At 38.7% G+C, this 23104-nt stretch overlaps 1 protein-coding gene across 13 annotated transcripts in view; it reads left to right on the top strand.

The window, feature by feature from the left end:
- Positions 1–23104, top strand: part of LOC311077813 (complement C3-like) — a 501390-nt gene that overhangs the window by 269699 nt on the left and 208587 nt on the right. For 7 of the 13 annotated variants that reach the window (XM_084106431.1, XM_084106432.1, XM_084106434.1 and 4 more), the window contains one exon: positions 20211–20367. The exons of the other annotated variants lie outside the window; for them this stretch is intronic. In XM_084106431.1, the coding sequence (XP_083962557.1) occupies positions 20211–20367 (157 nt within the window). The remainder of the gene's footprint in view (positions 1–20210; positions 20368–23104) is intronic. 13 annotated transcript variants of the gene reach the window in all.

The following is a 23104-nucleotide window of genomic DNA, read 5'->3' as shown; positions in this document are numbered from 1 at the left end:
AGAGGACTATGGATGTACGGATGCAGTGAAGCATGTGATACCTACCGGAGATGCAGCACCTAGTCGAGAGCGGTACCGCCCAGTTCCACCTACCTTATACTCTGAGATCCGTACCTTGTTGAGGGGGATGCTGGAACAAGGAGTAATCCGGGAGAGCAGCAGTCCATGGGCAGCCCCGATTGTGTTGGTACGTAAGAAAACTGGCGCTTGGAGGTTCTGTGTAGACTACCGGAAGCTAAACCAGGTTACCAAGAAGCATGCATTCCCCTTACCTAGGATTGAGGATTCACTGACCAGCTTAACTCACACTGCCTGGTATTCTACACTTGATCTTGCAGGCGGAAACTCCTGGGACATTGGAAGCGGCTAAGTTTGCGAGATGGGGTGATTTGTCACACTATCCAGGACTCAACGACTCGAGAGACCGTGTGTCAGGTGGTGGTACCGAAAGCTCAGATTCGGCCCCTGCTCCAGGCGTATCATAGCCAATTGGGACACCAGGGGAAGGAGAGAACTGTGTCCTTGTTGCGAAGACATTTCTACTGGGTCGGGATGGATGTGGATGTGGCGGCGTACGTGCAGGAGTGCCCTCGATGTACACTGTTTAAGGCTAGGAGAGGATTAAGAGCGCCTCTAGTCCCAGTACGACCCAGGGCCCCTCTTCATATGGTGGCTATGGATTTCCTGACACTGAGTCGACCGATGGATCGGTATCAGAATATCCTGGTAGTTACGGATCTTTTTACCAAGTATGCGTGGGCGATTCCGACTCTGGACCAGACGGCTGCTACTACCGCAACGGCCCTTTGGAGGGCAGTGTTTCAGCCCTTTGGGTGCCCTGAAATTCTCCATTCTGACCAAGGGCCGAACTTCGAGTCCCGGGTGATCCGAGAGCTGTGTCAACTTTATGGGTGCAAGAAGACCCATACTACTCCGTACCATCCCCAGGGGAACGGGGGGTGTGAACGCTTTAACCAGACTCTGCTGAGTTTGTTGGACTCAGACCGCCAGGGCCAGTGGATGGATAGCCTACCAGCCTTAGTACAGGCTTACAACAACAGCGTCCATAGCACAACGGGCTATGCTCCTACCTACCTGATGTACGGCCGACATGAGCGTTTACCTGCAGATCTGCTGCTAGGGACGGCTGGGCCCGGGGATTCGACTACTACTACTGAGTGGGTGCACAGACACCATCGACAGTTACATGCTGCCTATCAGACAGTCTCAGATCATCTCGACACGGCTGCCAGAAAGAACAAACGGTTGTACGACCGGACGGCCAGAGAGGCTCCCTTGTTACCGGGGGAGCGGGTGCTGGTACGAGACAATCGACGCCAAGGGAAGGGCAAGCTCAGTGACAGGTGGGAGGCTGTGCCGTATGTGGTAGAATGACGACAGGGCCCTGACCAGCCAGTGTATGCTATTCGGCCGGAGGGAAGATCAGGGCCTGAGAGGGTGTTACATCGAAATTTGCTTCGTCCCTGTCCTAACTATCCTAGGCAGCAGACTGAGGTTTCATCAGCCCCTGTTGTCCAAGGATTGCCTTGGGTGGGCTGGGCTGTGCTACCCAGGGTCCCAGAAGTCGAGCCAAGGGAACTAGAACCCGCCGTGCCACCTAGACGCTCGCAACGAGAGACCCAAGGATTGCCTCCGACAAGGTATGGAGAATGGGTGTCTGGCCCCCGTTCTAGGGACTAGAACGGAATGGTGAGGGAGGATGTCACCGAGTGACGAAAAGGAACTACGACAAACGGAACGAGTTCCCTTGGGGAAACATTTCCGGTGTAACACCAGGCCGGTTCCGGTGACCTGTCATGGCCGCCCGTATTGATGAGCGACAGCTGCAGTGGATAATCAAGAGGCTATTTGAGAGGTTCCCCGGTGGGGAACCAAGAATTATAGTGAACACAGAGAACCTGTTATCCGCCACTGCATTCTGTCATCACTGCTCTGTGGTAAGAAAACTCAGTTGTTAACTGCTGGATTCTGTACTCACCACTGTTGTTCTGTGAACATAGAGAAACTGCTATCCGCCACTGCATTCTGCCATCGCTGCCCTGTGGTAAGAAGACTCAGTTGTTAACTGCTGGATTCTGTATTCACCACTGTTGTTCTGTGAACATAGAGAAACTGCTATCCGCCACTGCATTCTGCCATCGCTGCCCTGTGGTAAGAAGACTCAGTTGTTAACTGCTGGATTCTGTACTCACCACTGTTGTTCTGAGAACATAGAGAAACTGCTATCCGCCACTGCATTCTGTCATCGCTGCTCTGTGGTAAGAAAACTCAGTTGTTAACTGCTGGATTCTGTACTCACCACTGTTGTTCTGTGAACATAGAGAAACTGCTATCCGCCACTGCATTCTGCCATCGCTGCCCTGTGGGAAGAAAACTCAGTTGTTAACTGCTGGATTCTGTACTCACCACTGTTGTTCTGTGAACATAGAGAAACTGCTATCCGCCACTGCATTCTGCCATCGCTGCCCAGTGGTAAGAAGACTCAGTTGTTAACTGCTGGATTCTGTACTCACCACTGTTGTTCTGTGAACATAGAGAAACTGCTATCCGCCACTGCATTCTGCCACCGCTGCCCTGTGGTAAGAAGACTCAGTTGTTAACTGCTGGATTCTGTACTCACCACTGTTGTTCTGTGAACATAGAGAAACTGCTAACCGCCACTGCATTCTGCCATCGCTGCCCTGTGGTAAGAAAACTCAGTTGTTAACTGCGGGATTCTGTACTCACCACTGTTGTTCTGTGAACATAGAGAAACTGCTATCCTCCACTGCATTTTGCCATCGCTGCCCTGTGGTAAGAAGACTCAGTTGTTAACTGCTGGATTCTGTACTCACCACTGTTGTTCTGTGAACATAGATAAACTGCTATCCGCCACTGCATTCTGCCATCGCTGCCCTGAGGGAAGAAAACGCAGTTGTTAACTGCTGGATTCAGTACTTACCACTGTTGTTCTGTGAACATAGAAGAACCTGTTATCTGCCACTGCATTCGGCCATCGTTGCTCTGTGAGGGATCCCCTTATCCGTCGCTGCACCCCAACTGCCGCCGGCCTGTGAAAGAAAGGTGACACTCAGTATCTGATGCTGTCCTGTGAAAAGAGAAGGCCCTCTGTCTGCTGCCGTCCACCTATAGTTCCTTGTGCCCTGTCCGCCACCTACTGCTGAGTACTGCATTTCCTCTGACGGTCATTGCCTTCTGCCTACCATATACTGCTCATTGCTCCCCACCAAAAGGTCCTGGTCCTCCGTCCAATCCCCGTTGTCCTGTGAAAGAGAGGTGACACTCAGTTATCTGATGCTGTCCTGTGAGAAGAGAAAACCCACCGTCCGCCGATCCTTACCTGTAGCCTCCTGTGTCCCGCCCACTACTTACGCTGGTCTGCTGTCTGCCATCTGAAGGTCCCGGCCCCTGGACTAATCCGTCCCTCGTCCCTTCCCCTCTCCCCTGTATCGCTCTGTGCAAGGAGGTGACCAACTGGCGGCTGACTTGAGCCTTCCTCCACTGAAGCCACGTTCCGACGAGTGGCCCTTATGAAGAGTCCTGTGGCAGTGGCATTCCTTTAATGTGTTTTTATATTCAATAAAAAGAATCAAGTTTTTACATCACGTCGTTGTCTGACTTTTGGTGTTCTTGGTGTAGCTCCTCCGGAGTGGTGGTTGTCCTCGGCCCTAGCGGTGACACTACTCGTTCAGTGTGAGTAGGTTCCTTGCTGAAATCGCACAGACATCGCACAGTGTATGCCCGCCTTTAGGCGTGGGGTCTTCCTTCATATATAATTTGCAGCTTCTGCTAGAATGGAATCTTGTTAAATTTGTTGGCGATCAAATATTCAATATTTCATCTCTGCATAATTAAGGTAGTTAATTGCTAAGTTAGATTAGCAGCGGGAGCAGTTTAAAATATTATCACATAATGTACTGTATGTCTCTGCAATGATTGGTTGATACACCATGGGAGGCTGCCCTCCTCTGCCATGTTCTTTTTCTCAACACTTAATGCTGAAAGTGAAATGTTTGATTGTGATTGGCTATTTTCTTTTAGCAACGGAAGGAAAAGTCTCCAGCTATGGATATGCCTCCGCATCTCTATCCCCTCAGACTCGCATAATTGCACAGTTTTCTAATTTGGACATTCAGGGAAGAGCAGCGGTGCGGTGGTTCAGACTTCAGTGATATTTTATGGTGTTACAATGGTGAATTTACAAACAAGACATTCACATTCTGAGATATGAAATGAAATGAATAACAGAGAATTTTATTAACATAAAATCATCCTGTTCACCATGTGCAGGTTTAGTACTTCAGACTCTTATTTCCTCCTGAACACTGTAAACCCTAACGCTCAAAATAATTAATTGGTTTGAGTAGGACAAACTTAAATTAAACTAATTAGTTCAGTCAAATTAACTTGTATGAGTATTTAGCACTTTCTTTTTCTTTCAAGTTCACAGAACTGATATATTTTAAGTAAACTGAACTGTTTCATTGTTTTGAGTTTTATGAAATTATTTATTTTAATTATTATTATTATTAAGTTTAACTGAAACGGCTGGGATGTCTATTTCCCAGCATGCTTTGCCGATGGCACTCGAAAGGGAGAGTAAATGCTAAAATTAAGTGTTATATAATGGGGGTTTTTTTGTTAAGTGTGCGACTTAGTAATGATTAATGTTTTGTTATGCTAATTTAGAAGAATTTCTGTTAATGTTGGCTTTACACTGTAAAACATGAAATCTTAAAAAAACTGTCAATGACTGTCAGCTACAGCTGCCAAACAAAAACCGTAAAAATTAATGTAAAATATCCTTATTTAAATGAAGTGCAAAAAACTTTTACAGAAATTTTCATTAATCTTTTTTAACAGAAATACAGTTATTTCACATTTATTTTCTGTTTTTTTTTTTTTTTTACTGAAAAACATGCAGTTAACTACATGCATGATTTGCTGTGACTATACGTCACTGTATAAGCAACTACACAGTTACTGTCTGTTAAATAAAGCAACATGCAGCATCAGTGTTTCTCTGCTCATCCTGGACTGAAGCTCAGGCTCTACTCTTCAACACAATGGTGACACACGAAACACACCATACAGAAACACTTTAAACCCCATCATGTAGTGTCTTGCTTCATTGATGCCATCTGAAGCGTGATATCTGATTAAGTCAATAAATATTAGTTATTAATGTTGTTATATATGTTAAGGGTCAGTTGATAAAACTGCTACAGAAGATTCTGCAGTGCTGTGATACTCAGATTTTATGAAGTCATTTTACAGAAAATATTTAGACTGGATCATATAGACTCACTCAGACATCAAGAATAAGTGTATGAATCGCAACAATGGAGACGAGCAGAATATTCAATTAGGAAAAGTAAATTACATAGACAATTCAGATCATAATTTATTCATACCGCAATGCATGATGGGAGCCATTAATGAGTTGTGATTGGTGGCAGCCACCGCAACATGCTTTATTATTGTCACCATTGTTGAGATTCACAGGCTGATTATTGATGTCTGTGTTTCTAAATAAATACATTTAAAAGTCTTTTGATCAGAACAATGTTTATTAAATATTTTGGATTGTAAGAAAAATACTGATAATCATATGCTGTAGAATCACAAAGCTGCTGTTAACAACATAAACCAAACTATCTCAATGAGTTTTATTTTTCAGATCACAGCATGATTATGTCAAAACATAACCAACACCATCAGATCACACTTTTCTTTGTTCATTTGACTGTTATAAATCAATAACAGCAAACAAACAAAATTTAAAGTGAATGTACCGTATTTTCCGGACTATAAGTCGCTCCGGAGTATAAGTCGCATCAGTCAAAAAATGTGTCATGAAGAGGAAAAAAACATATATAAGTCGCACTGGAGTATAAGTCGCATTTATTTAGAAATTTATTTCACAAAATCCAAGACCAAGAACAGACATTTAATCTGGAAAGGCAAGTTATTTAAAGGAACACTCCACCGTTTTTTGAAATAGGGCTTATTCACCTTCTTTCCTACATTTAGATAGGGGGGAAAATGCATTTTTGTCTCAGTGCATGCATTGTTTTAGTTTGACAGGGTCGGCACTAGCTTAGCTTAGCATAATGAATGGAATCCTTTGTTGCCAGCTAGCATGGCCTGAGTAAAAGTGATATAAAAAAAATTAAAAACCCACCTAATTACTTCTTGTGGCCTGCGTATTTACAACAAGTACAAATAGCGATGCAGATTAACACTAGGCGATTTCCTAGGCAGATATTGACTTGGGACTATATTAGGGGGAAGCACAGGCGAAGCACTGCTGCTTGGGCGCAGAGATATCACGCCCAAGTAGCAGTGCTTCGCCTGTGCTTCCCCCTAATATAGTCCTTAATATATAAGTCAATATCTGCCTAGGAAATCGCCTAGTGTTAATCTGCATCACTATTTGTACTTGTTGTGAATACGCAGACCACAAGAAGTAATTAGGTGGGTTTAAAAAAAAATTTATATCACTTTTACTCAGGCCATGCTAGCTGGCAACAAAGGATTCCATTCATTATGCTAAGCTAAGCTAGTGCCGACCCTGTCAAACTAAAACAATGCATGCACTGAGACAAAAATGCATTTGCCCACCTATCTAAATGTAGGAAAGAAAGTGAATAAGCCCTATTTCAAAAAACGGTGGAGTGTTCCTTTAACTACACAGTAGCACACAAAACAACAGGCTGAGTAGGTGTCCGGTATGTTAACGCAACACATTAACAGTTATTCAGCTACACAATAGCATAAAGAACATATACCTGGGAGGCTGAATAGGCTAAATTAACATAAGCCAGGGAGTCCAACAAGCAAGTTACCAGTAAACAAGTTCACCAAGCTCCCGCGATCTCATTCCACATCACTGAATCCATTGAATTTTCTTCATATGGTGTCGCTTCTAAATAACTCCGCCAACTAGATAGTCCATGGGCCAGACCAGATATTGGTACCATCTGGGTGGGCAAAACCTTACCTGTACTAAATTGTTTATGGGGTTAATATAAGTTCATTTTAATATGATAACCTTTCCACAGTCCCAGCTTTTTATACTTTTTTTTAGAATTGGTAATTTTCCTACTTTTATGTATTAGAATTATTTTTGAAAAATACACAAATGTCCAATACCATAATAACAGTGATCTAATATTAATACCAAGCAAACTAAAATATTTGTAAATATTAACAGGCATAATAAAGTCAATATCTTTGAATTCACACTGATATTTTGTTGTTTTGAGTTGTAAAAAATATAAAAGAAAAGAAAAATAACACATGTATTGTTGACTCTACTGTCTACCATTGGAAAGTCATAAAATGTACATACGATTTGTATAATATATTTCAATACGTTTTGTTTTCAGGTTCATGTGGAATGTATTAGGTAACAGCTTTGTAACACAAGAAAATAAGAAACGTTGAATTTCAGGTAGATATTAACACATATGCCCAGAAACCCCATTTTATTCCAAAATCTGTGTTTATCTTGGTCACAACCTTCATTGCTATTATATTATGCCGTTTTCTAACCACAAAATAAACAGCTCTGATGTCAATCTAAAAGATTAACTACCGGACAGCTCGCGGTCATTCGGCAAACAGTCGCGGACATTGGATCCATTGTGATATTTTAGCTTTGTGCACAAACTTGCACACCGACAGGCCTTCACCTACACTTGCATATTTTGTAATGCTACGTTAAGTTGTTTCTTCCAGTGGATGCAGTCAACCAGACCATTGAGGAGACCATCAACAAGGACACACAGACAGCAGGAGGAACAAAGGGCTTCCCGAAGTACTACCTGACAGCAGAGTACCGCAGCGCATACCTAAGAAAGCTAAGAGAGATGGTCGGTTGGGGTGATTCTCAGCTGAATCATCCAGAACTACAGCCGCCAAAATTTCAAGACAGAATATCTGGAAACGAGAGATACTTTTCTACGACACGATGACCAAGAAAAAACTTTTAAAAAATTCTCAGAGATCAAGAAGAAGCAACACAGTCAGGAGCAAGCCAAGCAGGTAGTATTGTAGGCCGAAAGAAACCTCTTTGGTCACATGATCTTGGTGGCACAGAGCCGACAACTACACATGAGTGACATCTTGGCTCATCCTCTGGGACCTCTGCCTTGGGCCCTAGCTAACAAGGATGGGTCTCTACGCAAGACCAACAAGGCAGCTTTGGTCAGAGAGTTGGAGAAGAGAGTGTCCCCAGCTGAGGAAATCCCAGAGCCATCAACAACCGCCATTGATGGAATGAGCCTGTTACAGAAACTGAAGGGCCAAGACAATTCCTTTGCGCAGTTGGCTGTCTCAGCTCTGGACAAGGAGCTGCACGAAGGGGGAAAGAGCCAGCGTATAGATGTTGTCTTTGATGTGTACAAGGACATCTATTACACGGAACGTGAAAATAGAGACACCAGCCACCATAGTCACGTTTGCCTGGAGCCAGAGCGCCTGACATCAAAGCAAATTTAAAAGTGCTGCCTAATGCTAATCGTAAATTATCTAAGATTATTATTCACATCAGCACTAATGATGTTCGACTCCGCCAGTCGGAGATCACCAAAATTAACGTTAAAGAGGTGTGTGAACTCGCAAGTATGATGTCAGGTACTGTAATATGCTCTGGCCCCCTTCCTGTTCGCAGGAGTGATGAGATAGTTAGCAGATTGTCATCACTCAATGGCTGGCTGTCTAAATGGTGTCCGCAAAATAATATAGAGTTCATAGACAATTGGAAAAGTTTTTGGGGCAAGCCTGACCTGTTGAAAAGAGATGGTATTCATCCCTCCTGGGATGGTGCTGCTCTTCTCTCTAGTTATATGGCACATAGTCTTAGACCTCAAACATGACTTGTGACTTGGAACGTCACCAAGGTCAGATAAATCCCATCACATAGAGGCTCTTTCACCTAGAAATCATCATATAGAGACTGTGTCTGTTCCCCGAATTAGGGAATATAAAAACTCCCAAACCCATCTAAGGGTAAAAATTTAATTGATGTTCAACAAATAAAAAACAGATATAATACAATTGAGCAAATGATAATGCTCGGTTTGCTGAATATTCGATCCCTTACTTCAAAAGCACTTATTGTTAATGATATGATTACAGACTATAATCTAGATGTGCTGTGTTTGACAGAAACCTGGCTAAAACCAAACAATTACATTACTTTAAATGAGTCCACCCCCCAAGATTACTGTTATAAACATGAGCCTCATCTGAAACGCAAAAGGAGGGTGGTGTTGCTGTAATTTACAGTAATACTTTCAAAATTACTAAGAAGTCTAGTTTCAGATACAATTCTTTTGAAGTGTTGGTGCTTAATGTAACAACATTAAGTGTAAATGATAAATCACGTTTGAATTTGTGCTGGCTAATGTATACAGGCCACCAGGGCACCATACAGACTTTATCAAAGAATTTGCTGACTTTCTATCAGAGTTAGTACTGGCTGCAGATAAAATCCTAATTGTTGGTGATCCTAAATATACATGTAGATAACGAAAAAGATGCATTGGGATTGGCATTTAAAGATATTCTTAACTCTATTGGGAGTTAGACAACACGTGTCAGGACCTACTCATTGTCGTAATCATACTCTAGATCTAATACTTTCACATGGAATCAATGTTGATGCCGTTGAAATTTTGCAGCAGAGCGATGACATCTCAGATGATTATCTAGTCTTGTGTAAACTTCATTTAGCCAAGGCTGCAAAGCCGACTCCTTGTTACAAATATGTTAGACCTATCACTTCTGCCACTAAAGATTGCTTTATTAATAATCTTCCTGATCAGTTCCATAATTTCAGCATCCCAGATATTCCTTAGAATAACTTGATATTGCGACAGAAACTTTTAACTCTCTCTTTTCCAGTACTTTAGACACAGTTGCTCCGTTGCGCTTAAAGAAGATTAAAGAAAATAGTCCATCTGGGTGACCGATGTGGTTCCATTCTGGCCATTCATGCTCTTTCGGGATGTGATACCACCTCAAATCCTGTCGGGAAGGGGAAGGTGTCTGCACTCAAGGCCATGAGAGTCGTACCTGATAAGCTTCTCCACTGTATTAGAGAGGCAGAAGCCACAGATTTACAGATCACAAAAGCAACAAGGGCTTTCTTTCTGGCTCTGTACAATCAGAGGAACTCTGTAACCTTCGATGCAACCCGGTATGAAATTTCCCGGAAGTGCAACAGTCCCCCAGCAATGAAGACACTACCTGCTACAGAGCGCAATATGCGCTTTCATGGAAGACGTGCCAGCCAACAGGTGCTGCTATGGAAAGCTGCAGACAAGCCTGATCCACCGGCTGTGGATATCACCTTGTTTGGATGGAACAAGAAGATGGGCCTAAAAGAAGGAGAGGAACTGATTATGCCCACCCAGGATTCAAGTCAAGTTCCTCCTCCTGCTTTTTTAGCTGCTGTCAGCTTAGGTTGCAAAGCCGGGTTGAAACCTTGCACATCAGCAAAGTGAAGCTGTGCAGCTGCAGGTCTGGCCTGTACCAGTTATTGTTCCTGTAAAGGCAATGATGGTATATGCTGCAACATACTTACACAACACCAAGAACACAAAGAGAGGGATTAAGGGTCTGGAGAAAATGATGACAGAACAGACAAACAGTGAATATGATGAGGCTGCCTTTTGTTCATTAATTGTGAGGCATAGCAGTTTGCCTGAAGGTGGTAGCCAGTGTGTGCTTTGTGTGGTGTGGAGGTGAGGCCCTCTTGGTTAGCCTTGCGTCTGGCGGGCTGACCCGGGTTGCCCAGACTCAGTTTTAAAGGAGAAGTTCACTTTCAAAAAAACTTTTGCTGATAATTTACTCACCCCCATGTCATCCAAGATGTCCATGTCTTTCTTTCTTCAGTCGCAAAGAAATTAAGGTTTTTGATGAAAACATTCCAGGATTTCCCCCCATGTAATGGATTCTATTGGGACCCAAACGGTAGAAGGTCCAAATGACAGTTTAAGTGCAGCTTCAAAGGGCTTTAAACGATACCAGACGATGAATAAGGGTCTTATCTAGCGAAACGATCGGTCATTTCCAAAATAAATAAAAAAGTTTAAGTTTTATAAGCACAAACGCTCGCCTTGCTCTGTTCTGTGATGCGCGTTCGTGACGTCACGTAATACGCAATTACGTTGAAAAGGTCACGCTTGACGTGTTTACAAATGTGCAGGAGGAGGACCATATACACATTTTCAAATGTATTTGTGTCAGTTTATCGTTTAAAATGCCCATTTCGTGTGCGTATCCTGGGTGTTTTAATATTAAAAAGCCAAAAAGAACATTTTCTTCAGGACAGAAATTTTTCAAGCGTGACCTTTTCAACGTAATTGCGTATTACGTGACGTCACGAACGCGCATCACAGAACAGAGCAAGGCGAACATTTGTGCTTATAAAACTTAAACTTTTTTATTTATTTTGGAAATGACCGATCGTTTCGCTAGATAAGACCCTTATTCATCATCTGGTATCGTTTAAAGCCCTTTGAAGCTGCAATTAAACTGTCATTTGGACCTTCTACCGTTTGGGTCCCAATAGAATCCATTACATGGGGGGAAATCCTGGAATGTTTTCATCAAAAACCTTAATTTCTTTGCGACTGAAGAAAGAAAGACATGGACATCTTGGATGACATGGGGGTGAGTAAATTATCAGCAAAAGTTTTTTTGAAAGTGAACTTCTCCTTTAACTCTTGCGTCCTACAGAGTTTTAACTGGGTCCTCGTTGGATCTTGCGACTTGCGGACCAACCTGGGCAGCCCTTCTGCCATTCGGGCGTTGCCCTAGCGACTTGCGGGGCCTGTCTTGTATGGCATGTATATAGTGTATATTTGTACATAGTTCGTTGATCACACATGGTGATGGGTTTAGGTGATGTCATCTCAATGGGTGTCTTAAAGACCTACCCCATTAATATGTATCATACAGTGGCAGGATCCAAGTTATGTTAAATACCTGTATTAATTTTTCCTCCAGAAATGCATAACATTCAGCCTAACAAAGATTCATCGTTTATCCAAAAAGCAATTTTGAATTTTTAAAAGTGTCAGGATGGGATTCAGCCTCACTACACCCTAAAAACAATGCATCAACATTCACAAGAGCACTCATGATTGTGAAATGTAAAATTATTTTGTTTACCATAAAAATAACCTAAAATTATGCCTGAAAGTAATCATAATTTGCCTAAATAAATCAAAATATGTCATAAAATTAGCTCTTTGAAATCTGAAAATGCCAGAAATGAAATCAGCATCCTCTAAAACCACTCACATATTGTAGAAATTGACCATACAGTGCAAAATATCTGGTGAAAATGGACGATTAAGCTAATAATGCTAATTATGCTAATCATGCAAATTGCTCAACATATGCAAATTAGCATCCGGCAGTTTCTGTATGCTGAGGACCCATACTTCACATTTCTGCAATAAAACTTTGGTGTACTCAACATTTCCGGGTTCACCTAGTTGGCTACTAGACTATTTCATGATATTGGGGTATTACGGTTTGACATGCTAAAACTCCCAAATTTAGCAATTTTTAGCAATTTATTTTGGAATTATTGCCTTTATCTCATTATTTCACTAATTTTGAACCTACTTTATTTGTGATGAATGAACCACTTGATGAATTATCAACTGGATGAACCAGATTATTTCCATGGAAGGTACTTTTGCCATTTTTTTCCGCTTACAGGGGTCAGTCACTTCAAGCGGTCATAACCACTACTAAGCTGCCAGTTGGCAAGGGTTATCATGTCAAAACATTATCTAGGGATGCATATGATGTAAAAAATCGCAACTAGAATTTGCCCACCCAGATGGTACCAATACGTGAAATTTTGGGTCTTGGCCCAAGGACTAAGAGCGCCCTCTCGCGGCTGTAGACGGTAATGTTTTCTCTTGGTTCATCTCAGTCTGAATTAATTTTGATATATAAGTCGCACCTGAATATAAGTCGCAGGACCAGCCAAACTATGAAAAAAAGTGCGACTTATAGTCCGGAAAATACGGTATAAGGGTCAAGAGTCCAACTAAAGCAAACATTGATCTCCATAACGGTGGCTTACAATTTGTGATTTTCTCCTTCAGTAATTCTGCTTGTTAACATCAGGTGTCTTCAATAATGCTCAATCATCACTAAATTAATCACTTAATTATCTCATTAACTTTAACACTCTTGAGTGTTAATTTAAAACTCATATTTTAACACTTTACACCCTTGAGTGTGGACTCATATACACTCCCAGGAGCGTTAATTTAACACTGGAGTTTTTGCTGCGTAGTAAATGCTGCTCCATCTGAAAGCAGGTGAAGGGGCTTTACTTACGACAGTGGTTCTCAAAGTGTGGGGCGCGCCCCCCAGGTGGGGCGCAATGTTACTGCAGGGGGGGTGCGGGAGATCTGCAAAAAAAAAAAAAAAAAAATACAGCCGTTACGTTACTACGGCGTTCAAGTGCGTGAAAGCGGTAGTGATAGCGCTCTTTTTTATAAATCGTCAACGAACGGCAATTACACTGAATCGTTCTTTTCTTTTATAAATCGGCAACGAACGGCAATTACACTGAATCGTTCTTCTTCAGAACGTTGGAACAAGCCCAACCTAGAAGTTGCTCGCCAAAGAAAAAAACCTCTTCAGCGGACCGAATCACGAGCTGCTATTGTGAACGTGGCACTCCGCTGCTGTGCGCGCTCTGGTGAGAAGACCAACCAGAAGCTGAGCTCGTGAGGCACTCTCCAAAGCTGCTATATATTAACTTTTAATTATAAATTAAAAGTTAAAGTTCTGGTTTATTATTCTCTCTTACTGTTGATTCAATGACATGACAAATTAAAACTATTCCTGTTTTTCATTGCACGTTTTTATTTTATTTTGTAATTTTTTATTTTTTATTTTTCAAGGAGAAATACAGAAAGCAGGCCTTCAATAATTTCCTAAATCACTTGTAAGTTTATCATTGCACATATTTCATTGTAAAAAAACTTTCCGCTTATATGTATATATATATATATAATTTAATTTCTTTGGGAGGGGGGGGCCCAGATTTTTTTAAAGTTTAAAGGGGGGCGCGACCAAAAAAGTTTGAGAACCACTGACTTACGAGATGTGCCTAACAATGTCATGCGATATATCACCCAGCCCTATGTTATACAGAAGCACTTGTTGTATGAGTGCAATATTATAAACAAATCATTGCTCTCAAATCAAGCTGCATGCACCATTTGTCACCATGATGGTAACTATCCTACACTGTAAAAAAAAAATCCTAATTTTACAGAAAATAACTGATTTTTTGACGATCATTTTCTTTAATTTTAAATTGTACTCAAAACACTGTAAAATTACAAATAATATCTAAAACAATTCAGCTGTTATTTTAGGTATTGTGACATTAATGACAAATTCCAGTAATTCAAAAAAAATTTATACAGAAAATTGATTGTATTTTTCATACAGTTTTTTTCTGTTTTCTTAAATTACATAAAAATGTAAAATTACAAATATAATCTGTAATTTAACAGAAACAAAACAGTTAAATGATAAAATGGTCAAATGACTGTCAGCTCCCCAAAAAACTGTAAAACATCCTAAATTAAATAAACTGAAAAACACTATTATTTTACAGGTATTTCCTGAATAATCACGATCATATACCTTCATTGTAAAAAAAAAATCGTAAAAAAAGGGTCAAATGACTGGCAGCTGCGGCTGCCAAACAAAAACCATAAAATTAAAGTAAAATATGCTAATTTAAATAAAGTGTAAAAAACTTTAAAAGAAATTTGATGTCACCATGATTGAGATCAGTGTCTGCTTTAGTTGGGCTCATGACCCTTAAGTTTTTAACTTTAGTTTTCTTTAGCTGCTTTAACTGTGTATTTGATGCACATTTGTTATAGCAATAAATGCAGGAAAAATTATCAGATGATCTTGGTCATTCATTGGTGGTGTCATTAATCATCATATGATGATCTGATTCACTGATATAACAGTCTAATTTCTAAATGTATTAGATAATATGTAGATGGAATTTAGCTTTATACAAAGTCTATAGTTAATGTAATCATTCTTCACATGACCCTTGAAATATTGTGGCATCAGTATTACAACAATCTGAAATTTAAAAAAAAAAAAATATTATACAGAATAAGTTTTGAGCTGGTTAATTTTTTTTAGTATAGAGACATCAAGAATCAACATATGAATCTCAACAATGGTGACAACCAACAAAACCTTTTTGTGACTTTATAGTAGTTCAGAGATGATCAGATTTTTTTCATTGTCACCATTGTTGCGATTCATACGCTGATTCTTGATGTGTGAGTGAGTCTATATGATCCTGTCAAAACTTTTTCTGTATAATGACTTCATAAAATCTGAGTATCACAGCACTGCAGGATCTTCCATAGCAGTTTTATCATGCAAAATTAACAACTGATATTTAATGACTTAATCAGATATTACACTTCAGATGGTATCAATGAAGCAGGACACTACATGATGACTATTATGATAACAAGCAGAATCACTGAAGAAAAGAGAAACAAAAGAACTACAACTGACTTCCGGACACAGCTTTAGATGCAGAGATGGAAAGTCCAGGGGTCAGAAAGTAAAAGTCCTGCCATATGTTTATTCCACCCATGAACTCACACAGCAAAAACTCCAGTGTTAAATTAACTCTCCTGGGAGTTTATTTGGCTCCAGACTCAAGAGTGTTAAAGTTAATGAGAAAATTTAGTGATTGATTGAGTGATGATTGAGCATTATTGAAGACACCTGATGTTAACAAGCAGAATCACCAAAAGAGAAAATCTCATTATTTAAAAGTTACCATTATGGTGATCAGTGTTGGATTTATTTGGGCTCTTGACCATTAAAATAATAAGGTTAGGTTTTGTTTGGCTGTTGTATCTGAGTTGTAACTCTCAGATGAACAAGATCAGGTGGTGTTGGTTATGTTTTGACATAATCATCATTTGACATCAAACTCATCAAAACTCATTTAGAGAGTTAGGTCTACCTTGTTGATTACAGCAGCCTGTGATTCTGCAGTATACTATTTTCAATATAATTTCAATATAAAAATCAAAAAAAAAAATCTTAAAAGATGTTCTGACCAAAAGACTTTGAAAAAGTATTTTATTTGGACACACAGACATCAATAATCAGCCTGTGATTCTCAACAATGGTGACAATAATAAAGCATGTTGCAGTGCATTCTGAGTGCCACCAATCAAAACTCATTCATGGCTCCCATCATGCATTGCGGTGTGAATAAATTATGATCTGAATTGTCTCACAATTGTAATTTCCTTTTCCTAATTGAATATTCTTTTAGTCACCATTGTTGAGATTCATACACTGAATCTTGATGTCTGTGTGTGCCTAATATATATATATATGTATGTGTATATATATATGTATGTGTATATATATATGTATGTGTATATATATATGTATGTGTATATATATGTATGTGTATATATATGTATATATATGTATGTGTATATATATGTATGTATATATATATGTGTATATGTGTATATATATGTATGTATATATATATGTGTATATGTGTATATATATATGTGTGTATATATATATATATGTGTGTATATATATATATATATATATGTGTGTATATATATATATATATGTATATATATATATATATATATGTATGTATGTATATGTGTATGTATATATATGTGTATGTATGTATATATATGTATGTATATATATGTATGTATATATATGTATGTATATATATGTATGTATATATATGTATGTATATATATGTATGTATATATATGTATGTATATGTATATATATGTATATATATATATATATATATATATATATATATATATATATATATATATATATATATATATATATATTAGGGCTGGGCGATTTAAATCGCGATATTGTTATGTGCATCTTGTCAGTAAAGCCGGTTCCTTGATTAGTAGTAAATCACCATCACCTGCTTTCAGATGGAGCGGCATTTAGGGCCGATGAGATAATTAAGTGATTCATTTAGTGATGATTGAGCATTATTGAAGACACCTGATGTTAACAAGCAGAATCACTGAGGGAGAAAATCACAAATTGTAAGTTACCATTATGGCGATGGGTGTTTGCTTTAGTTGGGCTAAATCATGCTGTGATCTGAAAAAGGAAACTTATTGAGATAGTTTGGTTTAACTTGTTAGCAGCAGTTTTGTGATTCTTCAGCCTATGATTATCAGTACTTTACTTATAATTCAAAATGTTTAATAAACATTGTTCTGATCAAAAGACATTTAGATAAATTTATTTAAAACACAGACATCAATAATCAGCCTGTGAATCTCAACAATGGTGACAATAATAAAACATGTTGCAGTGGCTGCCACCAATCACAACTCATTAATGGCTCCCATCATGCATTGCGGTATGAATAAATTATGATCTGAATTGTCTATGTAATTTACTTTTCCTAATTGAATATTCTGCTCGTCACCATTGTTGAGATGCATTGACTGAATCTTGACATCTGTGTGTGCCTAAAAGAATGATTTTTTTTTTTTTAAACAACTTTTAAGAAATCCTTTATATTATATCAAAAATTCTGGGCATTTATGCAGATTCACAGTTATGCTGTAACCAACAACATAAATCGAAGTCAGAAAGAAGGATTTTAATGAGTTCAGTGATCAAGTTCAAATGATGATTGTCATAATATAACCAACACCATCAGATCACTTTTTTCTTTGTTCAACTGGCGATTATAATTCAGATACAACAGCCAAACAAAATCTAAAGTTAATAATATATGGGTCAAGAGTCCAACTAAAGCAACCATTGATCGTCATAACGGTGGCTTACAATTTGAGATTTTTTCCTTCAGTGATTCTGCTTGTTAACATCAGGTGTCTTCAATAATGTTCAATCATCACTAAATTAATCACTTAATTATCTCATTAACTTAAACACTCTTGAGTGTGGACTCATACACTCCCAGGAGTGTTAATTTAACACTGGAGTTTTTGCTGTGTACAAAGAGCCGTAGTTAACTGACAAGCTGAGCCATATCGCATTAAATATCGCTGGCGATACGTCCGCGATATTAATGCGATATGGCTCAGCTTGTCAGTTAACTACGGCTCTTTGTAGTAAATGCCGCTCCATCTGAAAGCAGGTGATGGTGATTTACTACTAATCAAGGAAGCGGCTTTACTGATGAGATGCGCATAACAATATCGCGATTTAAATCGCCCAGCCCTAATATATATGTATATGTATATGTATATGTATATGTATATGTATATGTATATATATATGTATATGTATATGTATGTATATGTATGTGTATGTGTATGTGTATGTGTATGTATATGTATATGTATATGTATGTATATGTATATGTATATATATGTATATGTATACGTATATGTATATGTATATATATATGTATATGTATATATATATATATATATATATGTATATGTATATATATATATGTATATGTATATGTATATATATATATGTATATGTATGTATATGTATGTATGTATATGTATGTATATGTATATGTATATGTATATGTATATGTATGTATATGTATATATATATATATATATATATATATATATATGTATGTATGTATATGTATATATATATGTATATATGTATATGTATTTTTTTATCAGAACAACTTTAAAGAAATCATTTGAATTATATTGAAAAATCTGGAGCTTATTCTGTAGAATCACAGTGATGCAGTAATGACCAATATACATCTAAGTCAGAGATTAGTCTCTAAATGAGTTCAATGATTCAGGTCAAATGATGATTATGTTAAAATATAACCAACACCTGTTCACCTTTTCTCTTTGATCATCTGGCTGTTATAACTCAAACAAAATCTGAAGTTAAACATTTAAAGCTCAACTGCCCAACTAAATCAAACACTGGTCCCCATAATGGTGACTATAATTTAGATTTTTCTCCTTCAGTGATTCTGCTTGTTAACATCAGGTGTCTTCAATAATGGTCAATCATCACTCAATCAATCACTTAATTAGCTCATTAATTTTAACACTCTTGAATGTTAATTTAACACTCATATTTTAACACTTTAACACAAACTCACAGTTCATTTAACACTGATTTCACTAATTAGTTATCTCTCCTGCTGAATTAGCAAATCCAGATGATTGGAACAAAATACTGAGGAGGACTTTTACTTTCTGAATCTGGACTTTCCACCTCTGTTTAGATGAAATCAACTGAAAAGACATGAAATCGCTCTTATTACAAACCAGTTTGACCTTATTTCTGTCATTCATCTACAGAAGTTATTTTTGAGAATGAAGTAATTTTTAGATGTTGAAGTTTTATTGAAAATGTTTGGTTGCCATTATGGTGATCAGTGTTTCCTCTAGTTGGTTGGTTTGAAAATGTATATATTGTTTTTATTTGTTGTCTTTGTAATAGTGTTTACTGAAACACATAATTTGTTGCAAAGGAAACTATAAACAAAGATATGACATTATATTTCATCATCATCATCATAAAAAAAATGTTTGACAAATGTCATAACTGACCAAAAGAGATAACTTGTTATTAACAGATTTTTACCATCAATTTTTTTTCCAAAGATCAAACATTCTGAATTTTAACTTATAAATACATTGCAAGCAAATAAACCGAAGACACACACACTAACATCAAGAATCAGCTTATGAATCACAACAATGGTGACATGCTTCATGCTGCAATGCATGCTGGGAGCCATTAGTTTTATAATATGGTGACTCCCAGCATGCATTGCTGCAGGAAGCATGTCACCATTGTTATGACACTGCATCAGTGTTACTTTTAACACCCTGCTGGTGGTTCCCATATAAACACCGAGCGGTGTTAAATTTAACACTGGGGAATTTACTGTGAATATGACTTCATTACTGTCTAAAATCTTTTTTCTGCCATTCGACTGTATTATTTATGGACCCTTATGACAAAGTTAATCTAAAGAATTGTGCTGGGTGAAATCATACAGGTAACAACATAAATTAACCTTGAAGAGTTGGTGAATTATACAGTAGGATGCAGATCTAAGAACTTTTAACCTCTTACACACTCTTTTATAGAGTCTGCATGAAAGCATCAGGAGGGCTGTTGCATTCTTAGAAGCTCGACTTCCACAACTGACCAATCCTTACGCTGTTGCGATGACGTCCTACGCCATGGCCAATGCTGACAAACTCAATAAAGAGATCTTGATGAGGCATTCCACCAAAGGAGAAGGTCAGTTACAAGTCATCAAAAAGTGTTTTTCTTTCTACAACATGAAATAATTCTAATCCAAACCCAGTGTAAATGTAACACCTGACTGTTTACCCTGACTGGCTCTGCTACACAGTGCAGACGTTAGTTGGGCAACAGGTTCAATTCCTATTCAATCCCTAATTAACTCACCATAGGTGTTAGTATAAAGACCTGTGACTTGGAGTGAGTGTTCTCTCACTTCTCTCTCACATTCTTTCTTTTGTATCTTTGCTTTCCCATATTTATTTTTAGTGGCATATATTGTTTATTTAGTATCCACACGCATGTTTTTTCCCCCCTAGACGTCGGTTTCTTTTGATTGTTTAATACTTGTTTTGTTTGGTTTATAAATAAATTGGTTTATTGTTAAAGCATTTGTTGTTTGCCTCTTTTATGTTGCGGTATATGAGCCAGCCGTAACAGTAAATAATGGAAAAATGATCAAATTTTGCAGTGTAATAATTGCTGCTTGTTGGTGTCAATAACATAAAAGAACACAGCAGGCTGACAAGAGAGTTCACTCCTCCTATACGCTAAGGAACCGAGAGTGGTCATCCAGTCTATTTGATAGAGAGAGAGAGAGAAAGAGAGAGAGAGAGAGAGAGAGAGAGAGAGAGAGAGAGAGAGAGAGAGAGAGAGAGAGAGAGAGAGAGGAGGAAAACAAACAAGCATGCAAATGGAATTATCGCGGCCGGAAAAATTATCGAGCTAATTTTTTTTTATTGTGCGATTAATTGATTTATTGACTATCGCGACAGGCCTACTCATAGGTATAACTTAACTAAAGGTATACTACCACTAAAGGTATACCATTGCTAGGCGTCTTCAGAGCTATCATCCACTCGCGAGGCAGAGACGCTGAGAGGCAGAGGCGCTGGCGCCCTCCTAGCAACGGTGCTGGTCACGCTAGCTGCGCTAGCCGCGCTAGTCGCGCTAGTATCCTGGGGTGGCAGAGACGAAGATGTGCTAGGTGATGTGGATCTCAGCTCTCTTCATCTCCTGGTTGCAGCGATGACTCCGAGACTGTACATGCGCGTTTAAGGTAGCCTACCTAAACAACGACTGTTGCAACAGGGCCGAGGGCTGGTTAGAACATATTTGACGTCATTATGTTTTTTTAATTTAATCAATGTTGATTATGAAAGTGAGCATGCAGCATGAGAAAGATATTATACATCATGAGATGCGCAATGTCTGGAGACATGGAGTGGGTAAAACATGATTTTGACCACTTCATTGAGTCTTGTTTTGTAGAAAGTCTCTTTTTAAAAGATTTTCGTTTTGTATAAATTGTATCTTAATTTTGATCAATGTTTTATCAACCAATTGCCTGTATTTACTAAATAAGAAGAAAATATATAGCAGACAATGTAATAAGGCGCCAACACGATCACTTGCATTGCACGTGAACTGGAGGGCGCCGAAACTCAGCTTGTGCCTCACAGATTTGAGAAATATAGGCTATCTATTAGCGAAAGCTTGAAATGTCTACTTGCAAACGAAAATATTCAAAACCAAAAGAAATAGGCTACTCTCTGAATATGTCATCTGAAATGTGCATTTCTCTCTGGCGTTCATGGCGAGTCAGCATTGTCATCTTTGCAGCGACACAGAAATCACCAGTATATCAATAAATAATTAAATGTCTCCTTGCTTTTTAGACACATTCATAATCATTACTTTTACCGGTTCTTTGTGGCAAGCTTTATGCGTGCGTGCGTTCGTGCGCTTGAATGCGGCTATATGTAAACGCTCTTAGGGTATCATACCGTATAGCCTAAGTAATTAAATTAATATAAAGGGGCGATTTGTCCACGAATGGCTTAAATGAACAACTACTAGTCGACTAGAAAAAAGTTTAGTCGGAAGCAGAACCTTATTCCACATATTTTCGAGCCAGGCAGCAGGACATTCTTCTGTGTTGAGCGTGTGACCCTGCAGAATGAACGAGCGGAGCGGAATATTCAGAAATGCGCTCTCCGCTCACGAGCTCTGATCGGAACAAACCCGAACCTCACTGTCTGCTGAACTTGCACAGAAATATCAAAATGGACATAACCAGCTTTTTAAAATTGTTCTTAAAACTAAACATTTAGACTATTTTAGCACAAATTAAGCGTATTTACAATTTTTTACAATTCTTGACAAATTAAAATATATTAAAAGTTTTTTTTTTTTTTGAAGAAAAACAAACCCATAACCGCGCCGCGAACAAAAAAGACCCTAATTGGCCCATAAGAAAAAAAAAGAAAAAAAAACAAACAAAACAAGTAGGTGATTGGGTAGATGTGAATTGGCCACCACTTGAAGGAATGTAAAGGAAACATTGTAGTGTTGGCTCTCTCTAACGCCAACATATACGCCCGTTTCTACGCAAGAATGATAAATGAGGGCCAATGTGTGTATGCCAGTTCACCGTAGTTGCGTGTGGATCATGCATGGCACTAATAAATACATTTTTAGGGGGGGCCTCACACAAAGAGCAGCCTAGGGGCCCCTGACCACCTTAATCCGCCCCTGAATGTGACACGCTCACGGAGAGCGCGTGCTATTCAAACGCAAATGGCTGAGGCAATCCGCATCAGCTCGAGAAAACACACAAGTTTATTCAGATCATTACTTGTTTACACCGTCTTGCAGCGCTGTGAGGAATAATAATAATGGAAAATGTACCTCAGAAGTGCGGGTATATCGAGGAGCGAGCTGAGGAATACTA

The sequence above is a fragment of the Abramis brama genome (genome assembly GCF_963993115.1).
Source record: "Abramis brama genome assembly, chromosome: 2".
NCBI lineage: Eukaryota > Metazoa > Chordata > Actinopteri > Cypriniformes > Leuciscidae > Abramis > Abramis brama.
The sequence above is the reverse complement of the archived record's forward strand: the minus strand, read 5'-3'. Positions and strand labels throughout refer to the sequence as shown.